The sequence below is a fragment of the Eulemur rufifrons genome, chromosome 6, assembly GCF_041146395.1.
Source record: "Eulemur rufifrons isolate Redbay chromosome 6, OSU_ERuf_1, whole genome shotgun sequence".
In the NCBI taxonomy this organism is placed as follows: Eukaryota; Metazoa; Chordata; class Mammalia; order Primates; family Lemuridae; genus Eulemur; species Eulemur rufifrons.
This window is the reverse complement of record NC_090988.1, coordinates 93,591,890-93,610,751: the sequence shown is the minus strand read 5'-3', so window position 1 is coordinate 93,610,751 and position 18,862 is coordinate 93,591,890. Positions and strand designations below refer to the sequence as shown.

General features: G+C 40.0%; 1 protein-coding gene and 1 pseudogene across 3 annotated transcripts; both read left to right on the top strand.

Moving 5' to 3' along the window:
* Positions 1-541: 541 nt before the first annotated feature.
* LOC138385293 (glycine N-acyltransferase-like) lies at positions 542-17,732 on the top strand. 3 transcript variants are annotated; one of them, XM_069471442.1, is made up of 6 exons: positions 545-814; positions 7,625-7,720; positions 11,402-11,509; positions 13,442-13,568; positions 14,875-15,043; positions 17,236-17,732. In XM_069471442.1, the coding sequence occupies exons 2-6, from the start codon at positions 7,643-7,645 to the stop codon at positions 17,633-17,635; spliced, it is 882 nt and encodes a 293-aa protein (XP_069327543.1). In that variant the 5' UTR covers positions 545-814; positions 7,625-7,642; the 3' UTR covers positions 17,636-17,732. The 3 variants fall into 3 exon arrangements, with proteins under 3 accessions (XP_069327545.1, XP_069327543.1, XP_069327544.1); XM_069471444.1 differs by lacking the exon at positions 17,236-17,732 and having other exon boundaries at positions 542-814; positions 14,875-15,047; XM_069471443.1 differs by lacking the exon at positions 7,625-7,720.
* LOC138385569 (U6 spliceosomal RNA) lies at positions 1,395-1,515 on the top strand (annotated as a pseudogene).
* Positions 17,733-18,862: the final 1,130 nt, after the last annotated feature.

Sequence of the window (18,862 nt, the reverse complement as noted above, 5' to 3'; positions counted from 1 at the left end):
AAACTGCCTTTCTTTTCTGAAGCTGGTAGACCAAGAGTAATGTGGAGTGATGGAGACTTTGGAGTGAAAAGGCTCTGGGATTAATGCCTAGCTAATTCACCCATGCCGAACTTAATTTCCTTCTCTATAAAAGTGAGACTAGGAAGAGCCCACATTGAATCATTGTTCAGATGTTTCACTGAAGCCTCAAAATGAGCAGTGGGAGAGGACACAGCTTACTTTTAAAAAGGATGATCCTAACAGCTTCCATCACTCTATGCAAGTAATTTTCTTTTCTCTATATGCAGAAGAAAAGAGATTGAATTCTGAAAATCAGACTTCATCCACATCTTTCTCTCCAACTTGCTTCTCTTGAAGGTACTTGAGAATGGGAAGGGCAGGAAGAGGGAATTATCTTCATAAACTGACCCTCCTTCCAGTATCTGGTCTCTTGGTTTCACACAACCTTGGTTTGTACAATAATTTCCAGGACATGTGAGGCAAAGGGCAGTGTGGAAATAGCAGGGTAGAAGAGAAGTTCAGGATGTGCATTGCCAGCCTCCCAACTTTACAAAGCCAATTACTTCAACATGCAACTGTGAGGGAAAGGGGTGGAGTCCACCGGAGCTGACAACCAGAACTTTTTGCCTATGTATGACAAGGACCATATTAAAAGCCTCAGCTCAGCAATATCTGGAGGAGACACACCAAAACTCACCCTGCAAGATCCTGCTGTACTGACTGCATCAGGAGGACATTTCATATCCTGGACGCTGCCATCCATCATTTGTTCCTAGGGACATCAACAGAGACTGGTGTGAAGAAAATTTTTCAGGTGAGGACACATCTCAAAGTAGCAGATATATAGGATGAACAATTCTAGAGATCTAATGCATAACATGAGAACTATAGGTGATAAAATTGTATTTTGTTTGGCATTCATAGTACATCATATTTCAGCTGCTCTTGCCATAAAAAAATGGGAAACTTTGTAAGGTGACGGAGATGTTAATTTGCTTCACTGTAGTAGCCTTTTCCTATGTATATGTACCCCATCCCATAATTTTTATACCTTAAATATACACAATAAAAACGTATTTTTTTAAAAAAATAATTGCTTTGTGAAACCCCCTCCACTTACATGAGTCAACTCAAAATGCACACATTGTGTTGCACTCAGAACATACAGGCAAATATGCTCAAGGAAAAGGAGTGACTTCAACTACATATATCTGGCATTTGCTGTATAAAGGGCTGTTGGTCAAGGACCATAAGAAATTCTCAGAGGTTTCTGCTCTGAGCTAATATTATACATAAATGGGGGAGATTTGGGTGCATTTTGAAAACAAGTGGGTGAATGGAACACTTGTGCTAAAGTCAGAGAGGAAATAATTAGATTAATAAGAACAAGAATATAGGCCACATTGCTTATTTGAATCATATAAAAATTTTTACTTTAAAGATTTCAACTACAGTGCTGTAGCATAACCCCTGCACAAGGATGGCACAGAAATTTGTGAAGTGTTCCATACTTTTTAAAAAGAAAATAAAGATTTCTATTATAATACCACTACCATAGTAGTTTGTGTTTTCTTTTAAATTTATACTTTACGTGTTGTGTATGAATTATTTTATGTCTTATATTTTCTCATTTTAACACTCTTCCACATGTATTATATATTATGTTTGTATGTATTATGTTAATGCCTTAGAGTTTCATCACCCTGCTAGATCATGTTCCATTACTTTCTTCTATTGCTAGACATTGGGATTTTGTTTAGTACTTGCTTAAGTGTATGTGGCTTTAAATACCTGTTTAGATTTTTTTGTTCTTTTCCATCATTTTTTTAGATTAATTTCTACTTCTGGAATAACTGGGTCAAAGATTCTGCAGTTCATGCATGAGGATGCTGCCCACTGCCCAATAATACTAACTACAGCAATTGTGTCACATTTTCATGAAAATTTCAGTCTTCGTAGTTTTCAGTCTACTCTATTTATTAGGTACCATGCTTGGTTGTTACTTCATGCATACATCCTTGGAGAGTGGTTTCAAACTGTACCCTTCAGAAAATATAGTAATATTATACCCCATACATTTGACATCAAACTCTACATTGCATCTTACACTCATGTAACTACCTTGTGAGTTGCTTCTAAGTAAAAGATAAGATTAGCCTTCAGGAATGTTATATTTTTACCATCCTAGGACCCTCAGATACAAGATACAAGTGTCTCTACCCTGGTCTAAAGTTTTCTTCAAGACATACCTTAACACAAAATAACTGGAAGTCATTCTATATCCTGTATATATTATACACTCAACACATATATGTTGATTGAATGACTATTTTAATATCTCTGTACTTTTGTAGAGAGGGGTGACTAGACAAATTTACTGCAAGCATTTCATGCACTAAATCATTCATGAACCATTTATTAAGGCCCTACTATGTACCAAATACCATGATAAACAGTAATGATGGTAGAATAAATGAGCTTCAGAGGAATTCACAATCTGGAAAACTGTAATTCAATTTTTTTTATTTTTTAAAATTTTTATTTTAATTTGAGAATACTATGTGGGTACAAATATTTGGGTTACATATAATGCCTATGCCTCACCCAAGCCAGAGCTTCCCCCATAATATGTGATCCACATCCATTGGTTGTGAGATTACCCACCCCCACTATCCCCCTGCGACCTGACTGGCACCCAATAAATATTACTACCATGTGAACACATTAGTGTTGATCAGTTAGTAGCAATTTGATGGTGAATGCATGTGGTGCTTGTTTTTCCATGCTTGTGGTACTTCACTTTGATGGATGGGCTCCTGCTTTATCCAGAATAATATAAAAGGTGCTAGGTCACCATTGTTTTTTGTAGTTCAGTAGTATTCTATGCTATACATAGAACACATTTTATTAATCCACTCATGCATTGATGGACATTTGGGCTGTTTCCACATCTTTGCAATTGTGAATTGTGCTGCCATAAACATTTAAGTGCAGATGTCTTTGTTATAGAATGTCTCTTTTTCCTTTGGGTAGATGCCTAGTAGTGGAGTTGCTGGATCAAATGGTATTTCTATTTTTAGCTCTTTGAGGTATCTCCAAATTATTTTCCACAGAGGTTGTACTAATCTTCAGTCCCACCAGCAGTGTAAGAGTGTTTCTATCTCTCCACATCGATGCCAGCATTTGGTTATTTGGGTACTTTTTGATAGAGGCCATTCTCATGGCAGTTAGGTGATATCTCATTGTGGTTTTGATTTGCATTTCCCTAATGATTAGAGATGTTGAGCATTTTTTTTGTATGTTTGCTGGCCACTATTCTATCTTCTTTTGAAAAGTTTCTGTTCATGTCCTTTGCCCATTTATTGAGGGGGTTGTTTGATCTTTTTCCTCTGATTTAATTTAATTTAATATTACAGTTTTCTTGGCTGTGCAGAAGCTTTTTAATTTGATCAGGTCCCATTTATTTATTTTTGTTGCTGCTGTTAATGCTTTGGGGTCTTCCTCATAAATTCTTTGCCTAGGCTGATTTCTAAAAGAGTCTTAACAACATTTTCTTTTCCACAGTGTATATTTTTACCTGGTTTGTCAAAGATTAGATGACAATATGCAGATGGTTTCATATCTGAGTGCTCAGTCCTGTTCCAAAGGTCTATATCTCTGTTTTTGTGCCAGTAACATGCTGTTTTGGTTACTATAGCCTTGTAGTAAAGCTTGAAGTCTGGGAGACTGATACTTCCCAGTTCTTTTTACTTAAGATTGCTTTGGCTATATGATCTGTGAGCTTTCTGTCTTTTGGATGTGAGCATTTAATAATATTAGTTCTCCTCTCAGGAATGCTTTTGCTGTATCCCACAGATTTTGATAACTTATGTCCCTATCATCATTTAGTTCAAAGAATCTTTTTATATTCATCTGGATCTCTTCCTTGACCCAATGGTCATTCAGCAATAGATTGTTTAATTTCCATGACTTTGTGAAGTGGTGAGTGTTTCTATTGGAATTGATCTCTATTTTTATTCCACTGTGGTCTGAGAAGATATATGGTATAATTTCTAACATACATTACTGCATTCCCTAACCCCTGAACCATAATGTCACTGCATTCATAGGTTCGCTCTCACCCATTCTCACCCTTTATTTATTTATTTTTTTTTTTGAGACAGAGTCTCACTCTGTTGCCCAGGCTAGAGTGAGTGCCGTGGCATTAGCCTAGCTCACAGCAACCTCAAACTCCCGAGCTCAAGCGATCCTCCTGTCTCAGCCTCCCGAGTAGCTGGGACTACAGGCATGTGCCACCACGCCCGGCTAATTTTTTTCTATATATATTTTTAGCTGTCCATATAATTTCTTTCTATTTTTAGTAGAGATGGGGTCTCGCTCTTGCTCAGGCTGGTCTCGAACTCCTGAGCTCAAACGATCCGCCCACCTCGGCCTCCCAGAGTGCTAGGATTACAGGCGTGAGCCACCGCGCCCGGCCCATTCTCACCCTTTACTCCTCTCTTTCACTGTTCTCTCTCAATAGCTTGTCCAGCATGGCAAGGGTGGGGATCCAAGACTGGACCCAGAATCGAGGACCCAAGCTCATTCTCTTGAGCAATAGGCTATAGCCTCTGCTGGCTGGTGGGAATATGTTTAACCTCCTTCCAGAGACTAATGTGGAAATATATATATATATATAAAATTTTACTTCTGCCATTCCAATCTGGGTGTCTTTTATTTCTTCCTCTACCCTGACTTCTCTGGCTAGGATTTATAGTACTGTGTTGAATAAAAGTGGTGAAAATGGGCATACTTGTCTTATTCTAGTTCTTAGGGAAAATGCTTTTAATTTTTCCTCATTCAGTATGATGTTAAGCTGTGGGTTTGTCATATATGGCTTTTATTACTCTAAGTCATATTTTTTCTATGCCTAGTTTGTTGAGGGTTTTTATTATGAAGGAATGCTGAATTTTATCAAATGTTTTTTCTGCATCTGTTGAGATGATCATATGGCTTTTGCTTTTAATTCTGTTAATGGGCTGGATCATGTTTTTTTGATTTGTGTATGTTGAACTAGCTTTACATCCTGGAATGAAGCCATTTGATTGTGGTGTATTACTTTTTTGATGTGCTATTAGATTTGGTTTGCTAGGTTTAATACTTTTCTGAGAGTGTTAAAAGCTATGTTCATCAGGGATATTGGTCTGCAGTATTCATTTTTTGTTGTGCCCTTGGCTGAATTTTGTATCACAGTGATACTGGCTTGTGGAATGAGTTACTAAGGATTTTTTCCTCCTTGAATTTTTGGACCAGTTTTGGTAGGATCAGAACCGGTCCTTCCTTGTATGTCTACTAGAATTTGGCAGTAAATCCATCTGGTCTTGGGTTTGTTTTTGTTTGGAGATTTTTCATTACTTATTCAATCTAATTACTTATTATTGGTCTCTTTAGGATTTATATTTCTTCCTTGTTCAATCTTAGAAGGTTGTGTGTTTCCAGGAATTTATACATTTACGTGTTCAGGCTCCCCAACGGCAGACATGTAAGTGGCAGCCCTGCCCAGAGTCTCTGAACAGTTCTCTGGCTGCTGGAGTAATGTTACAGAGAGGATCACAGCCACCTGTGCTGTGACACAGAGGCTACACAAGGATAAGAGGCAGCCAGGGCACCACAGCTTAGCGGGCAATGGTGGCACTCACTTGGCTCCCACTCCCTTGACTCAGCAGGTCTCCCACACATGGCCCACCACTGGCAGCAAGCCAAAACAGCCAGCTGAGAAACAAGCAGTCTGTACTCAGGCTGTGAAATTGCCCCAGGCCATAAGACTCCCTGCCTGGGACAGAAACTGTGTCTCCTAGGACACATCCCTCTTGGTCTGAGGGAGCAGAGACCAACTCCTATGCCCACAGCAGGAGCCCACTCCATACTCCTTTCTCAATTCTGTCCATGGGGTGCTCATCCCCTTTTGAGATTAAATTACAAATCTCAAGTCAAACCCTCTACCAATCTGTGACCACTGCCCAGCTTGGCCAACAGATTTCCATGAGGTCTCCTGTGAGCTAGGATCATTAATGTCCTCCTCCTATCAGTGTCAGGGTCTGGTAGTGAATGCAAAGCACTTCCTGATGCTGTTCCTTCTCACAGATTCACCACCCCTCACCAAGTCAGATCCAGCATTTGGTAGGGTCAAGAAGGTCCTCTGGGGCCTGGATTGTCTGGCTCCCCAGTGGGAATGTGCATTGCAGAAAGGGCCTCTCCCCGTCTCATGCTCTGAAGACTCGAAATTTTCTGCCACACCCACAGCATAGGCTACTACTCACCGCTTCTTTCAAAGTGTCTGAGATTTCTTTCACTTTTTTGTTGAGTGCTCATGGTTCTTCTTGGATACACATCCACAGTGTGAATTTCTACATGCTATTTTGCTATTTCCAAGTTGGTGAGACACACTAACAAAGCCTCTAATCCACCATCTTGGGGAATAAAAAACTACATTCTTGAAAGATGCTTCTAGATAAAAGATTAGATTTGCCTATAGGTATGTTACTTTTCCACTATTTTGAGACCCTCAACAACACAATACAAATGTCTGGAGATATTTTTATTTTTCACAACTGAGATCACATACATAGAAAATTTTAAATATTCTGGAAAACAACTTCTACTAGAACTAATAAGTGAATTCAGTAAACTCACAACACATAAAGTCAACATATAAAAATGAATAGTATTTCTTACAGGCCAGAGAGCTGGGAAGCCAAAGTGAGCAAAGAACATCAGAAGCTGGTATCTCAGCCTTAAAGGGATAAGTACATAAAACCAAAATTTGACCAGGGAGGAGTTTCAGGCAAATGATTAGGAAAGTAAGCAATGGCAAGGAGGTAATAAGCTCATACTACAATGACTTTCTCCTGACACCTACAGCTTTGGCAACTCCCAAGTCTGATACCACTTGAGTTTAACAAGATCTCTCTTCTGCAGTTGATAAGACAAAGGGTTACCAATACTGGCAGGAGAGTGGCCCTGACACTGCCCGCATGTGAATGGTCCATTCTAGTGATGTCTCCTCTAGATTCTTTTCTTGGTGCCTCCACTGAGGAGTGAATTCTCCCTCCTCTGATTCTCACAGAGTTAAAAGAGAACACTTGATGGCATCAGTCTGTGACAACGTTGGTTTTACATTTTCATATAGTTAAGACACTATGACTAAGAAGTGTTGAGGATGAACTGAATTTGATGCTGTGAGTAAAAATGTAAATATCTCCTTTTTTTTTTTGAGGCAAGGGAATGTGAAGTTTATTAATTTGCCAGCAAAAATGAGAAAAATGGCAGACTCCAATCTTAAAGTACCAATTTTCCTAACTATAAGCTGAAATGCATAGCTTTTAATGGGAGGGTTTCCAGTTTAGGCTATTGCTGTTTAACTATAGTTGATGGTTCTAGAAGGCACTGTCCATGATCCAGAAAGCCCTCCCCAGACACAGAATCTGCCAGTGCCTTGATCATGGGCTTTTCAGGCTCCACAACTGTGAGAAATTAATTCCTATTCTTTATAAGATATACAATTTATGGTATTTTGTTATAGCCATCCAAACAGACTAAGACAGGCATGTATTCATTCCTGGCTGTTTCTTGTTCCTCTCTTTAGCCTAAGGTACCTGCCAAGATGATCCACTTGCAGGGTCCACAGATGCTGAAGATGCTAGAGAAATCCTTGAGGAAGAGCCTCCCTGAGGCCTTAAAGGTGAGAATGGAATGCTGTCTGCAAAACAAAGGGCTGCACCTTCTTGTGACAGGGATTGGAAAGAGATGAGCTTCTATCTGTGGTAGAACTCACTCATGTTGTGTCTCATTTAGTTCACGTCACCTCTTTGTAAGGGAGGTGTATTATGTTCATGTCCCAAGAGAGAAAAAAAGTTTCAGTGATGTGACTTGCTCAGTATCCAAAATGGCAAAATATTGCTCCCTGCTGACTCAAACACACTTCATTGTTCACTTTCAAAAATGTTTCCCTATAGTTAAACAGCAATAGCCTGAACTGGAAACCCTTCAACCTCTATGCTCTGCAGTTTCCTTGTATAACATGGGAGTCGTGAGAGCTTCTACCTCTTGCAGTTGTTGTCAGAGTGAGGGGACTGCAGGTGTAGCAGGTAGAGCCATGCCTGGCACACAGATGAGCTGTGTGAATGCCAGCCATTGTTATTACAGATCAGACCACACATTTGTAATGGAGTGAATTCTGGGCACGTCTGTTCTGCTTATTTGGCACCGATAGTTCGAAAGACTTGACACAGTGTTTGGATGAACTGAACACATTCACTTCCCTCAATCCCAACCTTTGGTGCACCTGCCTTTCCCTCTGGGGAAGAGAAAGGCAAGCTTTCTTCTCCATGTCGATCACATGGCTTTATTTTCATTCTAAAGATGCAACTGTCTCTGTCTTTTAATTACTATAGCCTCCACTAGTTAATGGGATATCAGGTAACTTTACCAGAGGATAATTTGAAAATATATCTAAAAAATCCTTAAGGGTGGAGATGAGTTTTAATCCAGCAATCTCCCTTCTAAAAGCTATGCCTAAGTAAATATCAGACATGTATGCAAAGATTTTATAAAAATGTTTATAGAAAAAGATATCTTTGAAGAATCATTTGTTATTATACAGTGAAAAGTTAGAAACACCAACTGTCCATCAAGAAAAGATAGAAAAATAAATTATGGTTGCCTTTTACCCATTCTTCTTGCTAAAACAGCTAAAATTTCTGGATATTTATACATATATACGTATTTATAAAAACATAAGGAGACTGCAATGTGTAAAGAAGAAGATAAACCAGTAAGGGGTCTTTGGATCCAAGGAACAGAACCCCAGTGACTTCCATGGGTTTTCTTTTTGCTTTCAGTATCTCACACTAGGTGCTAGAAAAGCTAGGAGACCAAATATACCAACCATCACAGACAAAGAGCCCCCAAGAAAAATCTACTTTCTTTAGCCAATGGACCAGGAACAAAGAAGTCTAGTAAAACTGAAAACTTTAAACAGCATCTGTCTACTAAAGAAAAATGGCACAGAAAAACTGCAGCTCTATCCCCGCCAGCAAAGGCCAAGTGGGGAACCTGGACCTGCACCCACTGGAAGGAAGAAGGCACCCCTCTCCCTCTCTGCTGAGACAATGTCAACCAAGGCCTGGGGAGGACTCAGGGTTTCATTGCTTGCCAGCCACTGGTAAAGAAGCCACACACTCTCCCGATGGCATCAGTGGAGGCTATGCAGGAAGCAGTAACAAGGTACCCAGCCTCTCCAACCCAGGATTCCACTGAACACCTAATGGGAGCTGATCTCCCACCCCCACAGTACTGGAGAGCCCCAATCCCCCTCAGTGTCGGTGGTGGCTCAGTCGGGTATCTGGACTTCCACACTCAGCTTGCAGCACTGAGGCAGCATCCCTTTCGTCCCCTGCCAGAGCAGTGTCAGAGAAAGTCAGCTAAAGCAAAATTTAAATAAGATCCAAAGTCTCCTAATATATAATATCCAATATGTCCAGGATTCAATTGAAAAAAATAACTTGCCATTTAAGAACCAGGAAAATCTTAACTTAAATGAGGACCCACAATCAGCAGATATCAAAAGAGAGGTAACACAAATCTTCACATTATCTGACAAGGATTTTAAAGCAATCATTGTAAAAATTCTATTACAACGGGCAATTGCAGAAACACCTGCAATGAATGAAAAAATAAGTATCTGAAATCTTTCACTTTCATAAAATTTGTTCATGAATAGAAGGAAATCTACTTAAAGATATTATTAAATCCTACAATGGGAGAGTTCATGATTTCTAATCAACTATATTAGTCTGAATATTTTACTATATGAATTTTTTTTTATTTCATCTTATTATGGGGGATACAGAATTTCAGGTTACATACGTTGCCCATGTACCGCCTGTCCCCCCAAGTCAAAGCTCCAGGTGTGTCCGTTCCCCAGACAGTGCGCGTTGTACCCATCATGTAGGTATATACCCATACCCTCCCCACCCCCCCCTCCCCGAGTCAGCGCCTTCAAGCGTTACCATTCCCCAAATGGTGCGCAATGCACTCATTATGTAGGCATACACCCATCCCCTCCCCCCACCCCCCACCTCAGTCTGATATCCAATTGGTATCATTCCCAGATGTGTATTTAGGTGATGATCAGGGAAACCAATTTTCTGGTGAGTACATATGATGCTTGTTTTTCCATTCTTGGGATACTTCACTTAATATAATGGGTTCCAACTCTCTCCAGGAGAACCATAGAGATGTCATATCTTCATTATTTCTTACAGCTGAGTAATATTCCATGGTATACATATACCACAGTTTACTAATCCAATCATGTATTGATGGGCATTTGGGTTGTTTCCACATCTTTGCAATTGTGAATTGTGCTGCTATAAACATTCGGGTACATGTGTTTTTGTTATAGAATGACCTTTTTTCCTTTGGGTATATGCCCAATAATGGGATTGCTGGATCAAATGGTAGGTCTACTTGAATCTGTTTAAGATACCTCCATAATGCTTTCCACAGGGGTTGCACTAGTTTGTAGTCCCACCAGCAGTGTATTAGTGTTCCTGTCTCTCCACATCCACGCCAACATGTGTTGTTTTGGGATTTTTTGATAAAGGCCATTCTCACTGGGGTTAAGTGATATCTCATTGTGGTTTTGATTTGCATTTCTCTGATGATTAGGGATGTTGAGCATTTTTTCATATGTTTGTTAGCCATTCTTATATCTTCTTTTGAGAAATTTCTATTCATGTCATTTGCCCACTTTTTGATACAGTTGTTTGATTTTTTTCTTGCTGATTTTCCTGAGTTCTAAATAGATTCTTGTTATCAGTCCTTTATCTGATGTGTAGTATGCAAAAATTTTTTTCCCATTCTGTAGATGGTCTGTTTATTCTCATGACTGTTTCTTTGGCTGTGCAGAAGCTTTTTAATTTAATCATGTCCCATTCATTTATTTTTGTTGTTGCTGTGATTGCCTTAGGGGTCTTCTTTATAAATCTTTGCCTAGGCCAATGTCTGTAAGAGTCTTTCCTACATTTTCTTCTAGAATTCTAATCGCCTCACACCTAAGGTTTAAGTCTGTTATTCACCGAGATTTGATTTTTGTGAGAGGTGAAAGCTGTGGGTCCTGTTTCAGTCTTCTACATGTGGCTAACCAATTTTCCCAATACATGAATATTTTTAAAAGATAATTTTAGTGGGGCAAAAAAAGTAGAACCTAAAAATCGGTTGACAGTAATGTTTATTGGGTATCTTCCAATCATAAAAATTCCATGATTTCACAGAAATAAGCCTTGTCCTGGTCAAATGCGAGGCATTTTACCATCCCTTTGTAATGTGCTGGTCTTCCCACTTTGTTGAAATGCTGTAGGTTTATGGAACCGTCTTCCACATGAACCAGGGAAACCCATTCAATCTAAAGGCCCTGGTGGACAAGTGGCCTGATTTTGAAACAGTGGTTATCCGCGCTGAGGAGCAGGTAAGGTGCCCGACGTGGACTGAATATGTCTCTATGCTCATATTTGCTGTGTGCTTACCTGGTGCCTGACAATATGGCCAAGCCTAGGGATAAACAAATGAATTACAGTGATGGTCAACAAGTCCCATTCCTCAAGAAGCTCATACCCTAAAGGACAATATGGATAAGTCCACAGATAAATTACAGCAGGGCATAAAATGTGAAGAAACAGAAGTACATTAAAGAAGCAAGAATAGCAGGGGCAGGAAGCTGAGTGAAAGCATATGTGGCACACTTCCATACTCATTCATTCTTTTATTTTGCTTCCAAGATATTCCCCCAGCCAGCATTCTGCTGATGCTGAAGACCAAACACACTTTCTTATTTCCCCCATTCAGTTTATGGGAATGGGAGGCAACCAGTGGAAGGTCATGCTAATTTAAGATCATGTTGGTGGCATAATCGAGGCTGATCTTTGGTTACAGACATTAAAAGCGCATTTCTAGACTTCTATGTTGTCATAAATCAGATCCTATTTCTATTCTCAACTATTAGCCTAGGGGAAAAAACATTTCCTATCTCTAAAAATACACCAGTCTTGAAACCGTGCCAACTCATTCATAGTAGATCACAACTTCTCACGGTGGTACTGTCTTCCCACTGAGATGCTGCACTGGGTTGTAACCAGTTGTCATCAATAAACTCAATAAAAAAGTGTAGAGGTTGCAGGGAGAGGATTAGAGTTGCTTCCTGGTGGAAATTTTACTAATAACGGGACTTGGAAGATAAATAAGATGTTTTTATAGGGTAGGGCAAGAAAATTGTTATTTTCCAAGCACAGAAAATAGCAATTGCAAGACGTAAGGTTTGAAACAGCAAAGCCAATTAGGGAAAATTCAGGAGCAACATTTGGAATTGTTGCTTACATGTTGTGTAATCATTTTTTTAAGTAGTGAAATTAAATAGTAAACACATTTCAAAAATAAAAAATGTATAATTATATTTTAAAATAGCATATAAAATAAAATTTATAAATATAGGAATATTTAACACATCATTTCTGTATAACTCATTTAAGTGATAAATCAGTAAATGTTATTCAAAAATTGCCAAATTAAATAATAAATTTAAAATGAAGACATTTTCATTATTAATAGAATCCTGAATGAGAAAGAATATTATCTGAGCTAGTTTTTAGTATCTGATCTCAAAAATAAAGCTTTATAGGTGGCAACATTGTTGATTAGCAAGTGTCTTTTTGTTTAATATTTTCCAGGTATTAGAGGGTAAAAAGTTTTCTGATTCTGTACTGGAGGAAGGAATTTTTCCTCTTATCTGTTCCTTCATGTCCAAACAATAATATCTTGAGTTTGATAAATTTTCTAGATATATTTGAATGAATAAATTCATTTTTTTGATGAAATTGCAGTTTGTCTAACAATGGTAAAATATTCTTTTAAAAAAAGAAGGCATATCTGGTTTATCATCCCTTTCCTTGTTTTCAGCATCTCTAATTCTGTTAACTGTATTGATTTTATAATAAAAATGACTGGTGTATGGCCCACATGTTCTAAAAATCTTTTCACTAGAGCAATACTTATTCATTTGGCTACAGATTTTGATTGTCAATTGTTAATTTTACTCTTCTACTTGAGTTTTCAGGAGGAATAGAAAAATGATTTTAAGTGAACTACCTTTGTTAGAATTGAAATTTTCAAGCAATAACTGACTTAGGAATAGTGATGTTCAGAAAATTTCTCATTATTAATTGAATAAGAGACTCCTTGACTTTAACTTCACAATGTAAATAATTTCTATGTTAAGACAATACACCAACAGAAAATACTAATGTTAGTATTTTAAAATATAATACTATAATAGAATACTGAAAACCAGTACGACAATCACTAAATACAAACATCTTGGTGATTCTTCTATTCCTAACCTGAACAGGAGATGACAGATGATCTTGATCATTACACCAATACTTACCAAATTTATTCTAAGAACCCCAAGAAATGTCAGAAATTCCTTGGCTTACCAGAAGTCATCAACTGGAAACAGCATTTGCAGATTCAAAGTAAGAGGACGGGGATGTGGGCTAGCTGCTGGGATCGCCTGTGTCTACATCCATAGTGTCACTTTTCATTTTGAACAAGTACCCTACATCCCACATTCCTTTCCTCTAAGCTCTGGGCACTAAGCCTGCTGCCCATTCCTTGTCTCAGCTGCTGTCACCCCCATAGTGAATTAGAACTGGAAGACTTCAGTATATGGGGTTTTACACAGGAAATTATGAGTAATATAAATTTTTTAGCAGCTGAGGACTCATGATTTATTTTCTGGTGTGCTCAGGGTCTATCACAGTGCATGGATGTGGGAGTGGACCTTACCCTTTGTCTTATCTCTGCTTTATCATATTGTCAAATATATGAAGGAGTATTTTAGTGGTTAAGAATATGCTCTCCAGACTACCTAAGATTGAGAACTTGCTGGGCCTGTTATTAGCTGTGTGATCTGGGGCAAGTAACAACATCTCTGTCGATCAGTTTCCTTATGTATAAAAATGATTATAACAGTTACACAACACATAGAGCCTTTAATGATTAAATGAGATCTTACCTGGTTACCAGTTATACTTTCAAACCATTCCAAAGTTGCAACTTAAAACAACAATCATTTACTAGCTCACAATTGTGTGGGTCAGCAATCTGGACTAGGCTCAGCTGGCAGTTATTCTGCTAGTCTCTCCTAGATTCACCCATGTGGCCACAGTCAGCTGGAGAGTTGTCTGTGAGCTGATAGGACTAGGTTAGTCATGACCCCACGTCTGGCTGTTGACCCAGCTTTGTTTGTGCTAGCTATTGACTGCAGTGATGGAAGTAGATTGTGCAACATGTAGAAGTCACAGGGTTCTCGGGAGCAGAAAGAAAAGGCCAGCTCCAGTGCACACCAAACTTCTTATTGAATCACATTTGCTATTGTTCCATTGGCCAAAGGAAGTTACACGGCTAAGACCACAGTCAGTTCAAGACGGAAAATCAGGAAAGTGAAGTAGAAACAAACTGGGACAATTATAGCAACAATCTACTGTACTGAGGACATAGAATGTGTTCAATACATTGTAGTTACTATGTTTTTATATCATCTACTTTGACAGCCATAACTGTATTGTGATGTACTGAGGACTTGGGGTATTATCCCAATTTGAAATTTAGAAAAACCTTAAGAGTGATGTAGTCCTTATCGTATAAAGCCTATATGATGACTGAGCACAAGGTTTGATGATTCTGAACCCACAAACATTCCAACCCCATTGGACAGCTTTTCCAGAACTTTAAAATGAAGAATGCTATCTCCTATGATTCCCCATTTTCTACATCTAGGTTCACAGTCCAGCCTGCATACCGCGATAGAAAATCTTGCAGCCATTAATTCTGGCAAGGTCAAGCAAACACAAAATATTCTCTATGTGACAGTCAAGACAGCAAAGGAGCTGATCCCTTCGATGCTGGATGCAGAGAACGTACCCAACTCTAACAAACTGAAGTCCATGTAAGTTTGAGAGAAGCCACTCTGCACTATTCACACCTCTCACTACGGAAGTAGCCTTCTGTACTAGTTTTCAAGGGCTGCCAAAAAAAAAAAAAAAAAGCCCACAAACTGGGTAGCTGAAAACAACAGAAATTTATTCTCTCACATTTTGGAGTCCAGAAGCCCAAAATCAAGGTGTGGGAAGGGCGATAGACCCTCTGAAACCTGTAGAGAATAATTCTTCCTTGCCTCTTCCAGCTTTGATGCCTCCAGGCATTCCTTGCCTTGGGGCTGCATTACTCCAGTCTCTAACCCCACCTGCATGTGGTCTTCTCCTCTGTGTCTCCTCCTCTTTGGTCTAATTGGATTTAATTAGATTTAGTCTTTCCATTGCATTTAAGACCCACCAGAGAATCCAAATGAGTTCATGTTGAGATCCTTAACTTAAGGATCCTTACATCTAAAAGACCCTTTTTCTAAATAAGGTAACATACACAGATTCCCAGTGGACATATCTTGTGGGGCCACCAGTTAACCCACGATACCTCCCAACTTCTCTGGCTGCTTTTGTTCTGGCCTCCCTACACTCTAGTTTCTGTCAAGTAGCCACAGTCATCTTCTAAAAATTTAATTTAAACCATGCCCCTCTTCTACTTAAAAGATTCCAGTGCTTCCCCTCTCTCCTTGAAATAATTCTGAACTCCTTCACTGTCTGCAATAGCCAGAATCCATCCACCTTTTTAGCACTCACCTCATCTCCTGCTTTCCCCCTGCAACAACCCCGGCCTCTGGCTGCTCGATCATCACAAGCTCAGGCCCTTTGAATTTGCTCTCTCCCTTGACTATAATACCTTCCCCAAGCCCCATCCAATCTTTACACACATGACTTCTTTTGTTACTCAGGCCTGCCCAAAGGTTACCTTGCCCAAGAGTCCTGGCTAACCCCCCCATCTGAAGTCACTTCCCAGTTATTCTCCACGCATGACCCAGTTTTATTTTCTTCATAGCACTTATGACTGTTTGAAAACAGCTCATTTATTTACCTTACTTACTTGATGTTTAAATGTTCCCCAATGATATCACACACCTCACAAGAGCAGGGACCTTCTCTATGTTGTCCACTGATAGATCATCAACAGCTAGAACAACGCCTGGCACATGGTGGGTACTGAATAAATGCATGTAATGCATTCACTTCACAAAAAAAGAGGTTTCCAAGAAAGAGAATTTAAACCAATTTTCATTTCCCCCCAATGATGTTTAGTCTAATATTCAATAGAAGTGAAAGCTGACGGCAGGGATTGGCTTCTCTGTGTGAAGATAAGCCTGGAAGAGCTTTATTCACATTGTAAAGCACATTCAACCTAAAAAGCACCTCCACGGCTAGAATCTCATTGGATCCTCTTGCCCACCCTATGCGTTAGACATGGCAGGGGACATTCTCCCCATTTCTGGACAGAAAGCAGGCTCTGATGATGAAGGGGCTTCACCACCACGGGCTTGGTTAAGGGCATAATGGGGGGACTTGAGCCTAGATCTTCTAGCTCCATATCCTGGGCTCTTTCCAGGATGCCTCCTGAAACCCCTTACACCAATCCAGGAGCCTTCGGACCTCAGTCCTCCATTACGGTGGTCATCTGCACTCCACATTGCTGCCCCTCGCTGGAATGAGGCTTTCCTGTTTGTTCAGTATGGTGCCCAAGGACCCCGCTGACACCAGCATTCTAAGATTCCATGATCTTCAGCTCTGGCTTTACGGCCTGCTAGCATGGGCTTTGGGGCACTTGTTTATTTTCTCTGAAACTTTATCCTTCTATGTAAAATGAAGATAACACCTGAGCTGCCGAATTTGGAGGATGATAGCCAAAGCTAAATGAAACGATTGTAGCTAACTTTTATGGAGTGCTTACTGTCTGCCAGTTACTCGTGCTAAGTGCCTGCATCCATTGGCTCATTGGAGCCTCACAAGCATTCTATAAGGGAGGTGCCATCATCACATCATCATTAGATGAGAAAAGGGAGGAAGTGAGAGGTTAAATAACCAGCCCAGGGTCACACAGTGGTGCTGCCATGAGTCCCGGTGGTCTGCATACAGAGTACTCTCCATTAGATAAGCTCCTATTCACCTCTCAGGACAAGTTGGGGGAAAACAAATATAATCCTTCCTGGAATGTGTGTTATTAAAGATTGTTCTTTTCCTTTGTTTCCAATAGCAACCAAGAGATATTTAAACACTCATCCCTGGATGTTACCCATGCTGCCTTGGTGAATAAATTCTGGCTTTTTGGTGGTAACGAGAAAAGCCAGAGATTCATCGAGCGCTGTCTCCGGACCTTCCCCAGCTTCTGTCTGCTGGGGGCTGAGGGGACCCCTGTTTGCTGGTCTCTGATGGACCAGACTGGAGAGACCCGGATGGCAGCCACTGTGCCGGAGTACCGAAACCAGGGTCTTGTCACCCATATCATCTCTACCCAGGTGCAGGCTCTGGAAAAACTTGGCTTCCCCCTGTATGCCCATGTGGCTAAGGACAACCACTTCATGCAAAGAGCTAACAAAAATCTCACTATCCCCGCGCCCTGTGATTGGAACCAGTGGAACTATGTGCCTCTGTAAAGCTGGCCCAGAAAATAAGACAGTGTTGGGTGGGTTGTACAGATGGCTGGAGCAGTGGATGGTGGATAGACAGAAAGAATAAACATAATGGAGTGGACTCTGAGCTCTGTGAAGCAACTATGACAAGCGAACAGGACAGCCTTCGTCTTTGTTCTGAAACAGCTTCTGGACTTCCCTTAGTCTACTCAGTATGAAGCAGGCCAGACACTCCAGCTGCCACATCTCAAGGATCTTTGTGATTCTTTCTAATTAATTGCATGCTTTTCTGTGTTGCTCTTCCTGGAAATCCTAGCTCATTGGCCCTTGTCCATTCCCCAGGAGGTGGGTCTGTGAGCTTTCCCTGTGGCTTTCTATGGCTTTTCTTTTACTGGCTAGAGAGTAGTCAGTGTTCTAAATAGGCCTTTGCAAAATCATCCTTTCCCAGGTCATTTCCTAGGCCTCATACTGTAATCCCATGAAATATATCACACATACACACATGTACACACACTATATATATAAATGTATACACATACAAATACATACATATGTATGTGATATAACAGAGAATTATTAAGAAAAAGAATAACTGGTATTAATATCTTCTTTTGTAGCTAATACCCCATGAAAGAGATAGCAGCATTGCTTCTAAAGGCTGAGCTTTCTTAATGCCTCTCTCCAAGTTCCCTTATTATAAAGAGACTGTTTGGTTGTGAAAGCTTATTCTACATGGCCCCTTAAGAGAGGTGAGTGTAGGGAGAGGAGAAAGTGAGAGGACCCAAACCCAGGGAGGTGGGTTTTTATTATTAGGGCAGGGGAGGCTTTGTACAGGGTAGTGACTGAGGTCCCACCTGGCAGCAGCATGCTGCTTTGGGATACCTGAACTCTCTGCAGTGCAAGCGAAGGTCATGTGGGAGTCTGGTTGATGGAGGGGCCCCCCAGAAAAGTCAGCTCTCAGTGTCCCCAGGAAGAGTATCCCAACAGGGCTGGAGGAGTAACACCTACTCTGAGGAAAGAAAGAAAGAGAATGTTACCAGGTTGAGGCTTGGGACCATCACTGATCAATTCCTTTACACATCAAAATAATAATTGTATTTTTTATACAACTATTGAGTACCAGCTAAAACACCACCCCCAGAACTGCCCTGAAGTCAACAAGGGAAGTCAACAAGGGCTTTGTACACTAAATACTGAAGTGAAGAGAAGAAAACTTATGATGCTCAAAGGGAAAGAGACCTCATGATACCA

What these genes read in the sequence shown, in the direction of transcription:
- LOC138385293 (XM_069471442.1), top strand. Translation starts at nt 7,643, where the DNA reads ATGATCCACTTGCAGGGTCCACAGATGCTGAAGATGCTAGAGAAATCC. An exon ending in GCCTCCCTGAGGCCTTAAAG is followed by an intron (nt 7,721 to 11,401) that starts GTGAGAATGGAA and finishes GAAATGCTGTAG; the next exon opens with GTTTATGGAACCGTCTTCCA. An exon ending in TTATCCGCGCTGAGGAGCAG is followed by an intron (nt 11,510 to 13,441) that starts GTAAGGTGCCCG and finishes TAACCTGAACAG; the next exon opens with GAGATGACAGATGATCTTGA.